A 17607-nucleotide genomic window follows, 5' to 3' on the forward strand; every position below is an offset into this window, starting at 1 on the left:
TACAAGGTAGAGCCTTTTTTCCCTGTGGTAATTTAACTAGCTTCCATGTCTTGTTTTTATGTAGAGCTGTCATCTTTGACTGCATGGCCAATTGCCAATTCCCGGAGTCCTTCATTTGCACTGCTTCCTTGTAACATGAAGGCTCATTGCAATCAGTCAACATGACATAATTCATAGATGGAACAAACCTATCAAGAGGTCGTGTGACACGTCCAGATCTACGCAGAATAGGTGGCTCAGGCTCAGCCACAACCTGTGGTTCCACTCTATCCTGTCCTTGCTCCTCTTGAGCTCTGACATTTTGTCTTGCACGTGCAAGTCTATCTTCTTGGAAGACAACTCTTCTAATCTCCTCAACCCTTTCTGGTTTAGAATGATATTTGGATTCGTTAAAGTGAACATCATTGTTGCGGACAACCTTTCTGGATTCGGGATCCCAAAGTTTGTACCCCATCTCACCAGAATTACCATAGCCTAGAAAGATGCACTTTCTACTCTTTGGCTCAAGTTTGTTCCTAAATTCCTTTGGAACGTGACTATATGCCTCACAACCAAAGACTCTGAGATGCTTGTATGAGGGAATTTTGCCTGACCATACCATCTCTGGCACTGAATCCTGACTGTCCTGTCACTGTCCTATAAGCATAGACTGTGACAATGCCTCAACGGCAGTAAAGCAAAGATGCAATCCCAACTGTCTAACTCACAGTCAATACATCCTAGCTGCCTATCTAAGGGTGCTCGAGGGATCGCTCCAAGACCTATATCACTGAAAGGATCTCAACATTCGAGAATCCCCCAGCTCAATAAAACCTCACTCGACCCTCAACAAAGGCTGCAGTAAATCTGCCAGTACATAGACTTCCCACAAAGTCATACATCCACAAATTTCCCACTATATGCTGTAACCGCTACGGCGGTTGTTTGCTGTGTGACTCACAGCAAGCAAACCCTCAACAGACATACATCATCTCTGACAATACATCCCATGTGGAAGTACCTCCAATGTCAGGATGAAATCTAGAATATCAGGCAGCAAACACAAGCTACCTGATGAACTAGTGGATGTCGCCTACAGTCTGTGTGTAGATGCGCCCGTGTCGTATGTGACACGCCTCTAAGAACTGTGAGCCGTCCTTCGATGTGTAGACAGCCACAAATCAACACTCTGTGACTGTCGATATCCTCAGCACCTGCAGTCGTAGGCCGAAAACCCCAAATTTGCAGAGTCAGATCTGCACCCGCTGAGACCACGTAGTTGAAAATGGCATGCGCAGACCTTTGTCGAAGCCGAACGGTGCCTGTCAAATTTCACTTCAATCTGAGCTAGTGACTCTAGCCTCCTGTAGTGCTGCCCCGAGCGTCGATCTGAGCTCTGATACCAGTTGAAGGAGTACGAGCGGAAGTGCGACGCGAGAGAGAGTGCGAGAAGAAGAGCACGACGATATGGTGAACTCGTTCTACTGTAATGTGTAGAGCATAGTGAGTTCTTATTAGGTTTTAACAAAAGAATATGTGTACATACCTGGCGGCCTGTCCACTTACTTGGGCGACCACATTGGGCTTTATAACCCAACACACTAACACTAATATCAATGCTACAAATACACACACCAAACACCTAGAGAGAGAGAGAGAGAGAGAGAGAGAGAGAGAGAGAGAGAGAGAGATTTGTGCAAGAATTAAGCTTCAATTTAAATGATTGAAACGGGTGTATAAACAGCTTGAAGGAGAGTCAAGAGACATAATTAAGTTTGATGATGTTGTGATCTACACATTATCTTAGGGTTATGGGAACCCTTTCACCATACAACCCTCTTATAATGTTTTGTCGAGCAAAAAAAACAAACACAAGAGCTCTTAAATCACATACAAGCAAATACTACAAAATAATCTCAAAATGAAAACGTGTCACCTTAAGCCAAACGAGATGAGGTTGCCAAGCGTGAATTGGAGAGACTCAAGAGAATTTTGAACCACGATTGCACCCAACTTATTGATTCAATTGATGTGCAAGAGTAGGTACAACTTTGATTGAAAGTTATGAATCACTCACTCCCTTGCGATGCTACAACTAGCTCAAAGAAGCTTTCCTGTACACCATAAGTAATGGTGTATAGAGAGCTCGCTCTCTCTCCCTACAACTAAGATGGAGAATGGTACGCTCAAAGTAGTGAGCAACAGTATAGAGATTATACATTTACAAAGGGAAAAAGGCTCTATTTATAGGTGAGGAGAGCCCTTATTAGGATTATCTTATGATTAACATTTACATAGAAAACCATGTTTATGAAATTTTTAATATGTTCTTATGAGAGTGGGCCTCTCTTGTCTCTTGAGTCACATGGATGTGGGCTCAAGAGGAGAGAATTATTAAGGTGAAATAGAGAAGATTCTAGAGAGGTGAGTGATTTTTGTATGAGGTTGCTTACTCCAAGGTAGAGTAGAGTGAGTGCAATTTAAAAGAAAAGATAAGCATTTAATGTCCATAATCACTAAAAGAAATTTAGTACTATAATTACAATGGGTAGAATGACTTGAAGGGTTGAGAAAAGAGGGGTGAATAAGATGGAGGAACCATTGATATAACTTAGACTCACTCGTGCATAGATTGTCGAAAGTGATCGTCGATCGGTCTTCTTCCTCTTCTTTCCTTCACGCCACCACCATAGTTCAACACCTCCAAGAATATGAAGGTTTTTTGTTGATAAAAAACCCCCATTTTGCAAAGTTCTAGGCATGGTTAGGTTGCTAAAATTTTATACACTTTGAAAAGATGAAATAAAATTGTAATATGGGAGTAAAAGAGAGGGATATGTAGATAATGTATGTAGGTAGAGATTCAAGAAAGAGATATGGGTGTGAGAAAGGAGAGTTATGGTGAGGAGCCTTGAGAGCAACCATGGAAGTTGCAGTTTTGAGTGAGGAATTGAGAGGAATCAATGTGTGTGTGTGTGTGTGTGTGTGTGTAGAAGTGTGAAAAGAGGTGAGAGAAGACTAGGGGTGGAATGGAGGTGGACCCAAAAAACTCCACCAAAATGCTTGTTTTCCTCATTGCCAAAGTCTTTGGTGGCCCCCTCCTTTGTTGAATTTGCACAATGCATCCAAGAGTGAGCCCCTACATGAATCATATCATGATACAAAACATCCAAGTTATCTTTACATATGCATGAAGGAGGATCATTGGTGAATAAAGAAATATATACATGGTGGCACTAGTTTATAGACTACTCATGGATTTTAGCTTAATGAGCACATGGTGTTTGAATTATGAGTATAAAATTAAAAAAATATGTCAAAATTATGGGTATGAAAAAAGATATTGGAATCATATGATATGGTCCCTCTTTTGTATTATTTTGGGTGAAAGAGGAAAAAGTATGTAAAGTAAATGAACATTATATAATAAAAGTGAATAAGGGAGTAGAAATCGATTTTTTGTTTTCACAAGGGTGAGTTTGTATAAAAGAAGAAGATATTTAAGAGATAGGAGGATGTACACACTGGTAATAAAAATATACTTATGGTGCAAGAGGATGAAAGAAGACATACACATGTCTAATAAAACACACACCTAGGTAAAAACATTTACAAAAATACCAAAAATCAATTTAAAAATCCCTATATTTAGGCCCTATATACAATGAAATATTTACACACACATGGACCATAATATATTTTATTTTTTTGTTTTGGCTCAACTAGCCCAATGACTAGCCAGTTGGGATTTTTTAGGAGATATTGGAAAAATTTCCTAGCTCACACACGTCTATGTACAGTGAAAGGATGAGGATAGCCGCAGTGTTGGAGTGATTTTGATAGGGTTAGGTAGCTCACTATGGCAATTACGGAGAGCCAAAAAACTCATACCTCAACACCAACCCACCTTCCTTGATAACCTTGTCCTTGACCTTCTTATCAAGCTTCTCCTTTGCTTGCATAGAATTCCTTTGTAGCACTCGTAAGCTGCTTCTCCTTTCCACTCAAGCTTAGCCAAGGTAAGAAGTCGATCCATCCATGCTTCTTGATTATCTTGTGCCCCTTTGCCGTGAAGCCGCATTGTTGGAATGCTGAGCTCAATTGGTTGCAAAGCCTCTTGACCATACACCAAGTGAAACGGTGTGAACTTTGTGGCCTCCCTGTATGTGGTTCGATATGCCCACAATGCTCCATCCAAGAATTCATCCCATAACTTTGTCTTGTTTTTCACCATCTTTTTTATGATGCCTGCAATGACACCATTAGCTTTTTCTACTAAACCATTTGACTATGGGTAGTAGGGTGTGCTATGACAATGTAAAATGTGAAGCTCTTCAGAAACTTTAGTGAGTAAACCTTTCCTAAACCCTCGGCCATTATCAAAAACGATTTCCAAAGGTGTGCCAAATAGACCTTTCCTAACCAACCTTCCTTTGATGTAACAATCTAACACAGGTGTGATATCCTCATTCATTTTAGCTTGTGCAATATATTTTTACAACAGGCACACTCTCTTTTACCTTTGTCCTAATGCTTAATGCCTTTGTTAAATCCCTCCTAACTTCTTTTGAGTGTTCTGGAGGTCAAAGAAGTATCTCTTGAAATGATCAACAACTTCCTTATAGTTTTCCTTAACATCTTGAGATAGAGAGTCAGACCAAGTGCTAGCATCTTTTTTAAGGACTACTTCAAACATTTCTAAGCATTCAATATCTCCTATCACTCTCTTTATGCGGCACGCCATTTTGAAATTAGCTAGAAATAGCTCGGCATCCTCGCCATGCTCTCCAAAAAAGAGAGGATATTCTAACATTTGGTGTTGGGCCTTTACTGAAGTAATGTCAACACAACACATTTTTGTTTTTCTTTCTTAAAAAGATTTACACAATAATGTTTTCTAAATTGCAATCTATTCTACATCAAAATAAAAACATGCACATCAAATGATCTATGATAATCAACAAGAGGCAAGATGACAGGGTTTGGTGACGCGAGAATTTCTCCTACTCTTTGGGCACCAAACATGAACACCATACGTTGTTGAAAAGATTTTTTCTAATAATTGCAATGTTTATTCTAACATGTGGAGTGAAATGAAACGAAAAAACCTCTATTCTTGGGCCATTATCCATGGCCTATGCATGTTCTAATGCTTAAAAATAACACAAGAATAAGCTAATATCGTACCTAATGAAAGGTAAAATAAAAGGATTTACCGAAGCGTTTATCTCAGCCAACCTAAGAGGACCTAAAATCCAACGAATTACACGTTGAAATTGCAACTTAGTATAATTATGTGTATCTTTTGCCTTACAATGCGAATGAAAGGATCATACAAACTCTGATGGTTCATGCAAACTACTTGACTATTCTAAAGGTTGAACCTACACGCAAACATACACAAGCCCTCCTCAGTGGGGGCACCAAAAATGAGGCGGTCTAGGGAGGGCAACAAAAGAGGCAACCTCTAAATACCCCTCAAGGCTCCCGTGCTACTCAATTGGGGTTGGGGCAACCACAAACAAGAGAAACCACAATAAACCCACAACCAACAACAAGTGAAGGGGCACCACCTAGTTAGAGAGCGAACCAGGGTGTCAAAGAGGAGAATCCCTAAGCAATACAAGTGATAAGGAAGGGTACACTAACACTAATATCAATGCTACAAATACACACACCAAACACCTATAGAGAGAGAGAGAGAGAGAGAGAGAGAGAGAGAGAGAGAGATTTGTGCAAGAATCAAGCTTCGATTTAAATGATTAACGCGGGTGTATAAACAGCTTGAAGAAGAGTCAAAGACACAATTAAGTTTGATGATGTTGTGATCTACACATTATCTTAGGGTTATGAGAACCCTCTCACCATACACCCTCTTATAATGTTTTCCCAAGCAACAAAAACAAACACAAGAGCTCTTAAATCACATGCAAGCAAATACTACAAAAGAATCTCAAAATGAAAACGCGTCACCTTAAACCAAACAAGATGAGGTTGCCAAGTGTGAATTGGAGAGACTCAAGAGAGTTTTGAACCACGGTTGCAGCCAACTTATTGATTCAAGTGATGTGCAAGAGTAGGTACAACTTTGATTGGAAGTTATGAATCATTCACTCCCTTGCAATGCTATAACTAGCTCAAAGAAGCTTTCCTATACACCACCAGTAATGTTGCCATAGAGAGCTCACTCTCTCTCCCTACAAGTAATATGGAGAATGGTACGCTCAAAGTAGTGAGAAATAGTGTCGAGATCATACATTTACAAAGGGAAAAGGGCTCTATTTACAGGTGAGGAGAGCCCTTATTAGGATTATCTCATGATCAACATCTACATAGAAAACCATGTTTATGAAAATTTTTTATATGTTCTTATGAGAGTGGGGTTCTCTTGTCTCTTGAGTCACATGAATGTGGGTTCAAGAGGAGAGAATTATTGAGGTGAAATAGAGAAGACTCTAAAGAGGGAGTGATTTTTGTGTGAGGTTGCCTACGAGAGGAAAACAAGTCATGATGAGAGGTAATGTGCTTTGTAGCACCACTGTCAAAGTACCACACATGAGCATCAACAACTGAATACATGCATCATGGACAAAAGGATCATAAGTGCACTTTACACTAAAAGCCCATTCTGCATCAAAATCAACATCACAATCTCCTTTCACAAAGGACTCAACAATAGTTGCACTTGTAATGAAACCAGTCTCTTTCTTCTTAGCCTCTTTAGCCTTCAATTTTGGGCACTTCTTGATCAAGTGATCGGTTTGTACCAGCTTTCCTCTACCGCTTTTGAGGAACTTGGTTCCTCATAGGGTGTTACAAGCACAAGTGTGTGCTCTTCTTTCATATCTTATGGTTGCATAATCATGTATTGCACATTCCCATCATACTTCAACCTATAATAGCACTCATTTCTTATGGTTGCATAATCATGTATTGCACATTCCCATCATAAAATAGCACTCGTGTTTCATGATTGGTCCATTTTTCCTTTATGGCACACAATTTGTTGTTTTGAGAAGGGGGGGGGGGGGGGGGGCGCATAGGTTGTGCAAGTGGTGGAACAAGGAGTTTTCCTCACTCTCGTGCTTTCATGCACATCCGTTTTTTGAAAATGTGCCAGAGTTTGTGTCACCGTCTCTGAGACTTTCGCTAAACTCGAACTACTAGTAGTTACAATTGGTTCAACTTGTGTAGGTAGTCACTCTCAATGTCAGATCCTTCCTCTTGTTCATAATAAATCTCCCAATTGTCCCTCAAATATATCGCATCACGTATGCAAGCATCTAATGTCGCATTTTTCATGCTTTATAACTTGAATGCTATATAGGATATCATTCAAGTTTTTGTTGAGAGATCCCTCCAAAAACAACAATACTAGCCTTTCCTACCCTTGTATTTCTTTCCTTGAACGTTGTGGTGTATATTGCTCAAATTGACTGGTACAATCTGTACAGTTTTTCCTTGTTTCTATCTAAAATTGTAAATTTGAGCAACAATGTCATGTTTAGTTTTCATTTTTGAAAATTATGCCACAAGTCTTCTAAGTAAAGTGGGTAGGTCAGTGATTGTTCCATTTTCTATGTTTTGGAACCAGGTCTGGAACTAGGTCAAAGCTTTCCCATCAAGTATCAAATCAAATCCTGTAGACATGTAGTAGTGTTAGTGTGTATACGCGCTTCACCAGGGGCACTTTTCTCCCACTGGGTTTTTCCCCCTGGACATCTGGTGTGAAAGGACACCTTATCTCTTAGGGTTTCATATAAGCTTTGTAGCTCTGAGTTTGTATACACAATTATTATTCCAATACAGAGAGAGAGACTACAGAGATCTCGTACACAAGCTCTGTGTCTTCTCCTTCTCCATCTTCTTCCTACTCTGAGTTGCTGTCTTCCTTCTGTTTACTGTTTCATCATCTTCAACAATTGGTATCAGAGCAAGGTGATTTCCAGAGCCTCTACTTGCGTTTTCGCGTCCGCGCGCGCAATCGCAGTTTTCAGGCAGTTTTCGGAAAATTTGTTCGTGGGAGCATCCTCGACGTTCCGGGAGTATTCTGAACAGGCGACCTGGGGTTTTACCCCCCTTTCGAAGCCGTTCGAGCCCTCAAAATTTTGTTCTGAGCAGCGTAGCAGAAGTTACTTTTCGGAGGCGTTTAGATCAAGAGGGTGTGCTTTTTGACAGATTTTCTTCAGGTAAACAGTTCTTTTGGGAAGCAGCTTGTCTTAGCTTTGTGCTGAGATTTTGTGTAGAGTTTTGCTTGGATTGGAGAGGAGATTTGTGAATCTCTTGGAGGTTCTTTTGCTCTCTTGTGTGCATCTACAGTATGGCTCAATCTACGGAGAAAGAGATTTTTGGTGCGTTTACATCCGAAGACAAATTGGATGGTACCAACTATTCTCTTTGGTCTTTTATGGCCAAAAATGTTTTGGTTGGTAAAGGATTGTGGGATTATGTATCTGGAGATGAAGTTCGTCCAGGTAGCATTGCACCTGCCACGCCTAGTCGTGGTGCAGCTGTTGGTGCAGGACCCTCACAAGTCACTCCAGAGCAAAAGAGATGGGATACTAAAGATGCACAGGCTATGGCTGTGATTGCCTTAACCATAAAGAGGACAATCACACCACATATCAGATCTTGTAGAACTTCTGAGGATGCTTGGAACACTCTGCAAGCTATGTTTGGAGGAAGAAACGCTGCCAGAATAGAGTTTTTGAAGAAACAACTTGACAAAATACAGATGGACGAAAGTGACGATATTGTCGAGCATCTTACAAAAATCAGGGATCTTAAAGAGCAATTGCTTAGCATTGATGAAGTGATTCCAGAGAAGGACTTGGTTTCCAAAACACTCAATTCACTACCACCATCTTATTTGACTTTTCAGACTTCTTTGACTCTGTCTTTGCGAGCTAATCCTGACCCTCTTCATTTTGAAGAGTTAGTGGCTTTGCTATTGCAGGAGGATCAATCACGTAAGAACAAGTCTTTACAGGTGGATGGTATGGATCATGCTCTTGTTGTACAGAACAAAAACAGGGGTAAAGAGAGTGCTCATCACTCCAAGTCTAGTGCAGGACAATCTTCAGAGAAGTCTAAAGGTGATTCCGACAAGTCCAAGAAGAAAGGTAAATGTCACTACTGCAAGAAACCTGGTCACTACATTAGTGAGTGTAAAAAGCGAATTGCTAAAGAAAAGAAGAAAGAGTCAAGTTTGGTTGTTTCAGCTTCTGGTGATTCTTCTACAGCTAAAGAAGAGTCTGCAAACTTTGTGCAGGATTCTTATGCTTTTGTAGTATGTTCAGATTTTTCTGCTTACAGTGTTGACAAGACACAAATGATTTGGTACTTTGATAGTGGTGCATCCAGGCATATTACTTCAAGGAAGGATTTGTTTTGTTCATTGGATGCAGCTCCAGCAGGAAAGAAGGTGACATGTGCAAATAATGCTTCTTATCCAATCAAAGGCGTTGGTAAGATTTTGATTACCATTTCAGATGGTTCAGATTTATGCTTGCCAGATGTCTTATATGTTCCAGGGATCAAGAAGAATTTGTTGTCTGTATCCTCTCTTGCAAAAATTGGTCTTCGGGTCATTTTTGAGGATGACAGATGTGTTGTACGAGATCGAGAGAATGGTTATTCTCTTATCACTACAGGTACGCTGGACAATGGACTATTTGTGCTAGATCGTTATGAAAAGCAGATTCAGGTATGTATTGCAGAAACAAAGACTCAGGCCATGCAGGATGCTGAGTTGTGGCATGCTAGATTTGGGCATGTTAGTTATGGCAGTTTGATGACTTTACAACGTCATAATATGGTGCATGATTTGTCTTTATTGGAGATGCCACCAAGACATGTATGTGAAGGTTGCGTTCTTGGAAAGATGCACAGATTTGCATTTTCGCAGGATGGTTCAGTTAGAGCGACACGAAAGTTGCAGCTTGTACACAGTGATGTATGTGGTCCTATGAGGACGCCATCTATAGGAAACAGCCTTTATTTTGTGACCTTCATTGATGACTTTTCCAGGTTTTGTTGGGTGTATCCACTCAAAGCAAAGTCAGATGTGTTTGCAGTTTTTCAACATTATGTCGCCATGGTTGAAAATGAAACAGGTTGCAAAGTACAGACTCTTCGTACCGATCGAGGAGGTGAATACATGTCAGGTGCATTTAAGGATTTTTTGGGAAAGAAAGGCATTAAACACCAATGCACTATGCCATACACACCACAACAGAATGGTGTTGCAGAAAGGAAGAACAGGTCTTTAATGGAGACAGCTAGATGTATGCTCAAGGCTAAGAGTTTGCCTCATAAGCTATGGATGGAGGCAATTGCTTGTGCAGCACATGTTTTGAACAGGTGTCCTACTCGTGCCTTGAAGACCATTACTGCATATGAAGCTTGGTATGACAAAAAACCTTCAGTCAGTTATCTTCGTGTTTTTGGTTGTCTTGCTTATGCTCACATCCCTCAGCAGTTACGTGGGAAGCTTGATGATAAGGCAATCAAATGTATATTTGTGGGGTACAGTAGTGGAAGTAAAGGTTATAGACTTTACAATCCTGCTACAAACAAGATTTTTGAAAGTCGTGATGTAATTTTTGCAGAAACTACTGCTCAACCTATGGTTGCTTTTGATGTACCTCATATGCAGACACATGATGTATTTGAAGGTTTGCTTCCTTCTTTTGTGGAGAATCAAGAATCACAACAGGTTGATAATCTTGATCAATCTTTTGATCAGCATGTGACACCTCATGATGTAGAGGAAATTGTGCGTGAAGAGCAAGAAGTTCTCAGGGAAGAAAGAACCTTGCCTAAATGGGTTCAGAAAACTTTGCAGGATAGCAAGTTGGATGCACCGTTGCCACGAAAAACACGTGCTGGTACTACTTTTGGCAGAGAGCAAGTAGATTTGGCTTGCTTTAGTACTCTTTGTGATGCAGATGAGCTTGATTCATTTGAACAAGCTTTAGAGTGTGTTCAGTGGAAAGATGCTATGCAGCAAGAAATTGATTCTATTCATAAGAATCATACATGGGATCTAGTGGACTTGCCTACAGGTAAAAAGCCTATTGGTACAAAGTGGGTTTTTAAGGTAAAAAGGAAACAAGATGGTACTGTTGACAGGTACAAAGCAAGGCTTGTGGCAAAAGGCTATGCGCAACAGAAAGGCATAGATTATGATGAAACCTTTGCTCCTACTTCTCGTGCGTCCACAGTTAGATCACTAGTTGCAATTGCTGCTCATCATGGTTGGAAAGTGCATCAGTTGGATATCAAAACTGCTTTTTTGAATGGTGATTTGCAGGAAGAAGTTTATGTAAGTCAACCAAGTGGTTTTGTTGTAAAAGGTCAAGAGCAAAAGGTATGTAGATTGCGTAAAGCTTTGTATGGTCTCAAACAGGCTCCAAGAGCATGGTATGAGAAGATACATACTTATTTGATTGGCCAGGGATTTCAGAATAGTCCAACAGAAAGTACTTTGTATGTCAAAAAGAGAGATGGAGTTCTCATTATGCTAACACTTTATGTGGATGATATGCTTCTTACAGGCAATACTGCAGATGAAATTGAAGCGTTTAAAGATGCTTTGAGAAAAACCTTTGAGATGTCTGATCTTGGTTTGCTACATTATTACTTGGGTATTCAGTTTGTGCAATCAGAGGATGGCATATACATGTTGCAGGCAAAATATTTGCATAAAATTTTGGACAAGTTTGGTATGCAAAATTGTAAGCCAATCTCTACACCCGTAGAAACTGGATCAAAGTTGAGCATGCACGATGCTGGAGAACCTTTTGATGTACATACTTATGCAGCAGCGGTTGGTTGCTTGATATATTTGGCAGGCAACACTCGTCCAGACATTCAATTTGGGGTTTCACAAGCAAGCAGATTTATGCACAGCCCAGGTATGCATCATTGGCAGGCTGTGAAGCGCATACTTCGTTACCTTTCAGGTACCCCTAATCTTGCCATGTTCTTTCCAAGGGGGGATATGTATGGAAAGCACAATTCTATGCAGCTTCTTGGTTACAGCGATTCAGATTGGGCTGGTGATTTTGACACACGACATTCCACAAGTGGCAATTGTTTTTTCTTGGGAAATGCATGTATATCTTGGCTAAGCAAGAAGCAACCCACAGTGGCTACATCAACTTGTGAAGCTGAGTACAGGGCAGCTTTCACGGCAACAGTTGATTGTGTATGGATACGCAGGTTATTGGCAGATCTTTGTGAGTGTCAACAGGCACCCACTACCATTTTCACTGACAGTCAGAGTGCTATTGCAGTTGCAAGGAATCCAGTATTTCATGCAAGAACAAAGCACATAGAGGTTCACTACCACTATGTCAGGGAAAGGCTACATGCAGGGGAGATCACACTAACTTACTGTCCTACACAGGATAACATTGCAGATCTATTTACGAAGGCGTTATCACGAGAAAAGTTTGAAGCTTTCCGAAAAGCTTTGGGCTTACTCTCATACACATGATGATCTGCTACCTTGTACGGATTCACACTATCACTACAGGGGGGATTTGTAGACATGTAGTAGTGTTAGTGTGTATACGCGCTTCACCAGGGGCACTTTTCTCCCACTGGGTTTTTCCCCCTGGACATCTGGTGTGAAAGGACACCTTATCTCTTAGGGTTTCATATAAGCTTTGTAGCTCTGAGTTTGTATACACAATTATTATTCCAATACAGAGAGAGAGACTACAGAGATCTCGTACACAAGCTCTGTGTCTTCTCCTTCTCCATCTTCTTCCTACTCTGAGTTGCTGTCTTCCTTCTGTTTACTGTTTCATCATCTTCAACAAATCCTTCATACTGCATATGGAAATCATAAACTTTCTTGGCCCTTAGAAATTGTCTATATGTGCCTAAGTGATTATGAAGATCTCCATTTCTATCGTACTTGTTTATCCAGGTGTCACTTGCCTATGGTGTGCTCGTCTTGTTCTTCTCATTACTGGTACAATTGGTCCAAGATGTTCAAACAGAGTGATTGGTCTCGCTGTGACTCACTAAACCGACATTTAATTGTAATGTCATGATTTGTATTCTCGTCAGGTGTTGCAAGGGTTCCTTCGTTAACCCAATCTTGTGGTATCAAAATGTATGAAATGCCACACTGTACATGGAAGATATGAGAAAGAGAAGCAACAGGGGAGACACAATCGACAAAAGTAATTGTATGATCACTTTCATCATCCAAAATTTACGTTTGTTTTTACAAAATTGGTTTATACCTTAACCAAAATTTAAAACAAAGACTTTGATTTGAACTCAGAGTAACATAGGGATGAGGATCTCATCTACTAAAAAAATAATTACAATTTGAAAGCTCTTGGCCCCATTTACCTACCGTACATTTTTGAATGAATGGGTTCAATGAAAAAATGTTGAACTCGACGTGAATTTTATTCAATAATCAAAGGTGAAGTTATAATAGTTGGACTCAAGGTGATAAAAAAGATATGCGTGCTAGCTTGGCTAATAACATCCATTCAACTTCTTTTCAAAAGATAATTGACTTTATACAATTATTTAAACCTAATCATTAATTTGAGCCAAGAGTAGAATCTCAAAAGATACCAAATCATGCTTATTTTTAGAGAACAAAGAGAAATCATTCAAACTCGTATAAAAAAGATCATTATTTTGAGTCAAACAAAACTTCAATAAAAAACTCATCATCATTTGGAACTTAACTCAAAAAAATTCACTTCCCTCCCCCTATAATGTCCTTTATTTGCTAGCTAAAAATAAAACGAGCACATATGAAGCTCTTGATTGAAAGGAGTCATCTACAAACTAAAATATCAAAGAAGGTTCTAATGCTTCACATGCAAAAGACAAATGTATTTCTATCTTCCTTTTTCACTAAGGCCAAATTCATAAGGCGTGATAGAAGGTCTCCTAGGCACACACAATTGGATCCCATGTTTACGCGACACGACACTAGCGACATGTATTGTCTACATTGACTGCAAAAGACAACATGAAGAGAGAGTGTATTAGATTGGATTGACTGCCCTAAAGCATGACAACTGAATTGGATGCCTGCACGACGTATATGTGCTTGATGGAAAATAGAGGAAACCTACTTCTTCTTTGGAGAGGGTCACCATAGGAATGGTGGACCCGCCACTTGAGAGATCCAATGAGAACTCCCCATGCAAGCCATATTTCTTTTGCCTCAAACTTAGCCCAACCAAGGCAAAAAAATATTTTGAGAAAATTACCAAAATACCCTTCCAATTTGCCAAAATTCCCCCATTGCCCCTGGTATTTTCAGGATTCTCAATTTTCCCACATTTTCTCTCCGACTACGGTATCACAGAGTCGAGCTCGTGCATGGTGTGGATGCCGCAGGCTGAAGTACTACCGCACTTTGTGAGAGCACCCTTGAGCATTTGAGGGTCGTTGGCAATAAGCGAGCAAGTGTGTTGGCAGGAAGTGAGGAGGGGCGTACAGGGCAAGAAGCTTCTTCTCTCTCCACATACTAGTGTTCTCTCAAAGGCATGCATGGGAGCCTTTTATGCGATGTGTGGGCATGGTTGTGTGCAAGGCAAATGTGCATCCACATAGTGAAGGATACATGTTGATGCAAGAGCTCTTTGTTTGTATGTAAACAAGTGTGGTATTGCGGGTACATACATGAGGGAAACCATGGATGAGAGTAATGTAAACACATCAGAGAATAATGCATTTGAAGCTACCATCTTTGCAACTCTTTCTCTCAGTGCTCAATTTCAATCGCTCGATGTGCTTCGTTCAAAGGTTTGAGAACAAGCAATCAAGTCTCATGTGTAGTTGAGGCATGCCAACTCAAATCAATCCAGGTATAACGTTCTATGCAAGTCAAATCAATCCAGGTATAACGTTCTATGCAAGTCAAAGGGATGTATGTGGCGCTTGCATGCGTCTTTGGTCTCTGGTGGACCTGAATGTGTGGTCAAAGCATTTCATGATGAGCATACTTGTGGTGGTGCTTCACATGCCTAAAGAGTACCATGTATGGTTTAAGGGGGAGCTTGTTAGGGTACACCTCCTCATGGGAACCATCTCTTTCCTATGACACATAATGTATGGGCATACATGCATGCATACATCCATGCCCATGAAGACCCCATTAAACAAAGACTTCATTCAAGAAGGTCCATGATCTCTATCCTTTAGCATCTTAGCCTTTGGCTATAAAATCACTATGTACATACTTCATTATGAATCTAATGTTTTTGCTTTTCATTCTCACTCCAAGCGTAATTAAGTCCATTACACTAATTGTCCATGAACGCCACTAATACCCATCCACCCTAACCTAATCCCTACATTTGCAACAAACCACTGAAGGTTGTTTCTTTTTAATGTTTCTTGCGTTTGGAGAATGCATTACTGGCTTCATCCATTGTCGTGACTTTATTGGGTTGGATAACACATTCTTGACAAGCAAATATCTTGTGCTTTGTCAACAACCATAGGGATCGATGCTATGGGGGCTTATTTTCGATAGCATTTGGCGTAGTAGATGCGAAAAATGAAGACAATCAGGTGTGGTTTTTGCAAAATGTACGTGATTGTATGGCGAGTGTCAATGCAGTTACTTTTGTATCAGACAAGTCTTCTCCTAGTTGTGGAGCTTGTCTTTCCAGGGTGTGAGCATGCATATTGTATGCGTCATTTGGATACTAATCTCAAGAAAAAATGCAACAATGGAGAATTTATTCGGTTGTTTTGGGTAGCAGCTTATGCTGACATTGTGAACGACTATGGTGCGGCTATCCAAGGGATGAGAGTCATAAGTCATGCCGCACGACAAACTACTTATTGACCACTTCACCCCCATCTCATTGGGCGAAGACACACTTTAAAGGAAAGCGTTATGGGCATCTTACATCCAACATTGCTGAGTCATTGAATGCATGGTTGCTTGAGGTAGAGATAAGCCTATCATGTCCATGCTTGATATCATTTGTTGCTAACTAACAACTTCTGTACGTGGAATGGAGGGTAACAAGGCATGTGAGTCTTTGGGAGATAGAGCATAGTTTGCATTGGTTGCAAATGTAAGAATTTGCGCGAGGTGGGAAAGAGTGCTTGACAATACCGTATCTTGCCCTCTAGTGATATGTTTTTTGAGATCTTGACAAGTACAAAAACATGTGTGATTGATGTATGTACAAGGTCATGCTCATGTAATAAGTGGCAAACAGTTGAAATTCCATGTGCTCATGCTGTTGCAGTTATTCTCTTCAAGAGAGAGTGTGTTCAATCGTACGTACATAAGACATATACTTTGCATGCCTATTGTGACACTTATAGTGGTGTCATAAGTCCAATTGTGGATGCAAGTGAAGATGCTAGTGATTAATTGAAACCACCTGCAACACGTAGGCCACCTGGACGTCCTAAAAAACTTCGTATTAGAACTGGGGATCGCTTCAAGGAAAAGCATATTTTCACATGCTCGTGTTGTGGTGGTCTTGGCTACAATGAGCGTACTTGTAAAGCTCCAATTGCAGATTGAATATGTAGCTGAGATTTGGCTTCATTTTGTATTGGAAAGCCATAATGCGTGTGAGGAATTTTCTCTCCGATTTGCTCAATATGTACCTGGGATTTGGCTTCATTTTGTATTGGAAAGTGAGAATGCGTGTGAGGGATTTTCTTTCCGATTGTAGCAGGGGTTTGGCTTCATTTTGAACTAGAAAGCCAGACCACATTTTCCTTGCGATTTGCTCTATATGTAGCGGAGATTTTGACTTGCCTTCATTTTGTGTAGATAGCTCGAATACTTGATTTGCTTAATTTAGGACTTGGGGTTTCTTGGGAATTTTCAAAAATTTTAAGGGTATTTTGGAAAATGTAAGGTGTATTTTGTGGGGGTAATTTTCCCAAAGATTTTGACGATCATGCTTTCTTTCGTAAGATGCTGTTGCAATGCCCTGTTATTCTAAGATCAAGGTTCAACAGACGCGATGATATAAAAAAGCGCTCTCTCTCTCTCTCTCTCTCACACACACACACACACACACAGACACGCACGCAGAGGCGCGCGTCCCCACTGATTTCTCTTGCGATTTGATCAACCGCGGCTCTTCGACTCTTCTTCGTCGTCGCCAAACACCGATCTTTGATAATAGGATTTTCTTCCTTAGGAAGTGGCGCAGCTCGCATGCCATAAGGGCATGATTATTTTTACAAGGAAGGGATAATCTTGCTGAGAATGGCTTCCCAGGATCAGAGTATCTAGACCTGCGGGGTGATCGTGTGTTGGTGCCCACATGGGGGACCACGAGCTTGAGGAAGGAGAAGCTTGCGATGAACCGGACTTAAGCTGTGACCCTGACACGGATTTTTCATACCTGGTACTACATCCTTCCAGCTTCCGTTTGCTTGCTACACACATATTGCACGCAGCTTGCATCTCCAGCTCTTTCTTATCGTGCCTTTCTCTGGCATCAGACATCGAAGTTGTGTTTTCTCCTTGTTTGCAGGATGAGAAGCTATCCGTTGTTTTGGGTGATCAACAAAAGTGCTTCGAGGGCGGGGTTTCAGCAGAAAAATTAGGTGAGAGGGTAAGATGTTTTAACCAAAGGTTTGAGTACTCAT

At 40.5% G+C, this 17607-nt stretch overlaps 1 protein-coding gene across 1 annotated transcript in view; it reads left to right on the top strand.

Moving 5' to 3' along the window:
* The first annotated feature begins 16955 nt into the window (after positions 1-16955).
* Positions 16956-17607, top strand: part of LOC147460523 (cysteine-tryptophan domain-containing zinc finger protein 7-like) — a 51422-nt gene continuing 50770 nt past the window's right edge. Inside the window, exons 1-2 of the mRNA XM_086507886.1 lie at positions 16956-17363; positions 17493-17565. Of these exons, the coding sequence (XP_086364012.1) occupies positions 17280-17363; positions 17493-17565 (157 nt within the window). The 5' untranslated portion in view covers positions 16956-17279. The remainder of the gene's footprint in view (positions 17364-17492; positions 17566-17607) is intronic.

The sequence above is a fragment of the Adiantum capillus-veneris genome, chromosome 3 (genome assembly GCF_014529385.1).
Source record: "Adiantum capillus-veneris isolate H3 chromosome 3, ASM1452938v2, whole genome shotgun sequence".
NCBI lineage: Eukaryota > Viridiplantae > Streptophyta > Polypodiopsida > Polypodiales > Pteridaceae > Adiantum > Adiantum capillus-veneris.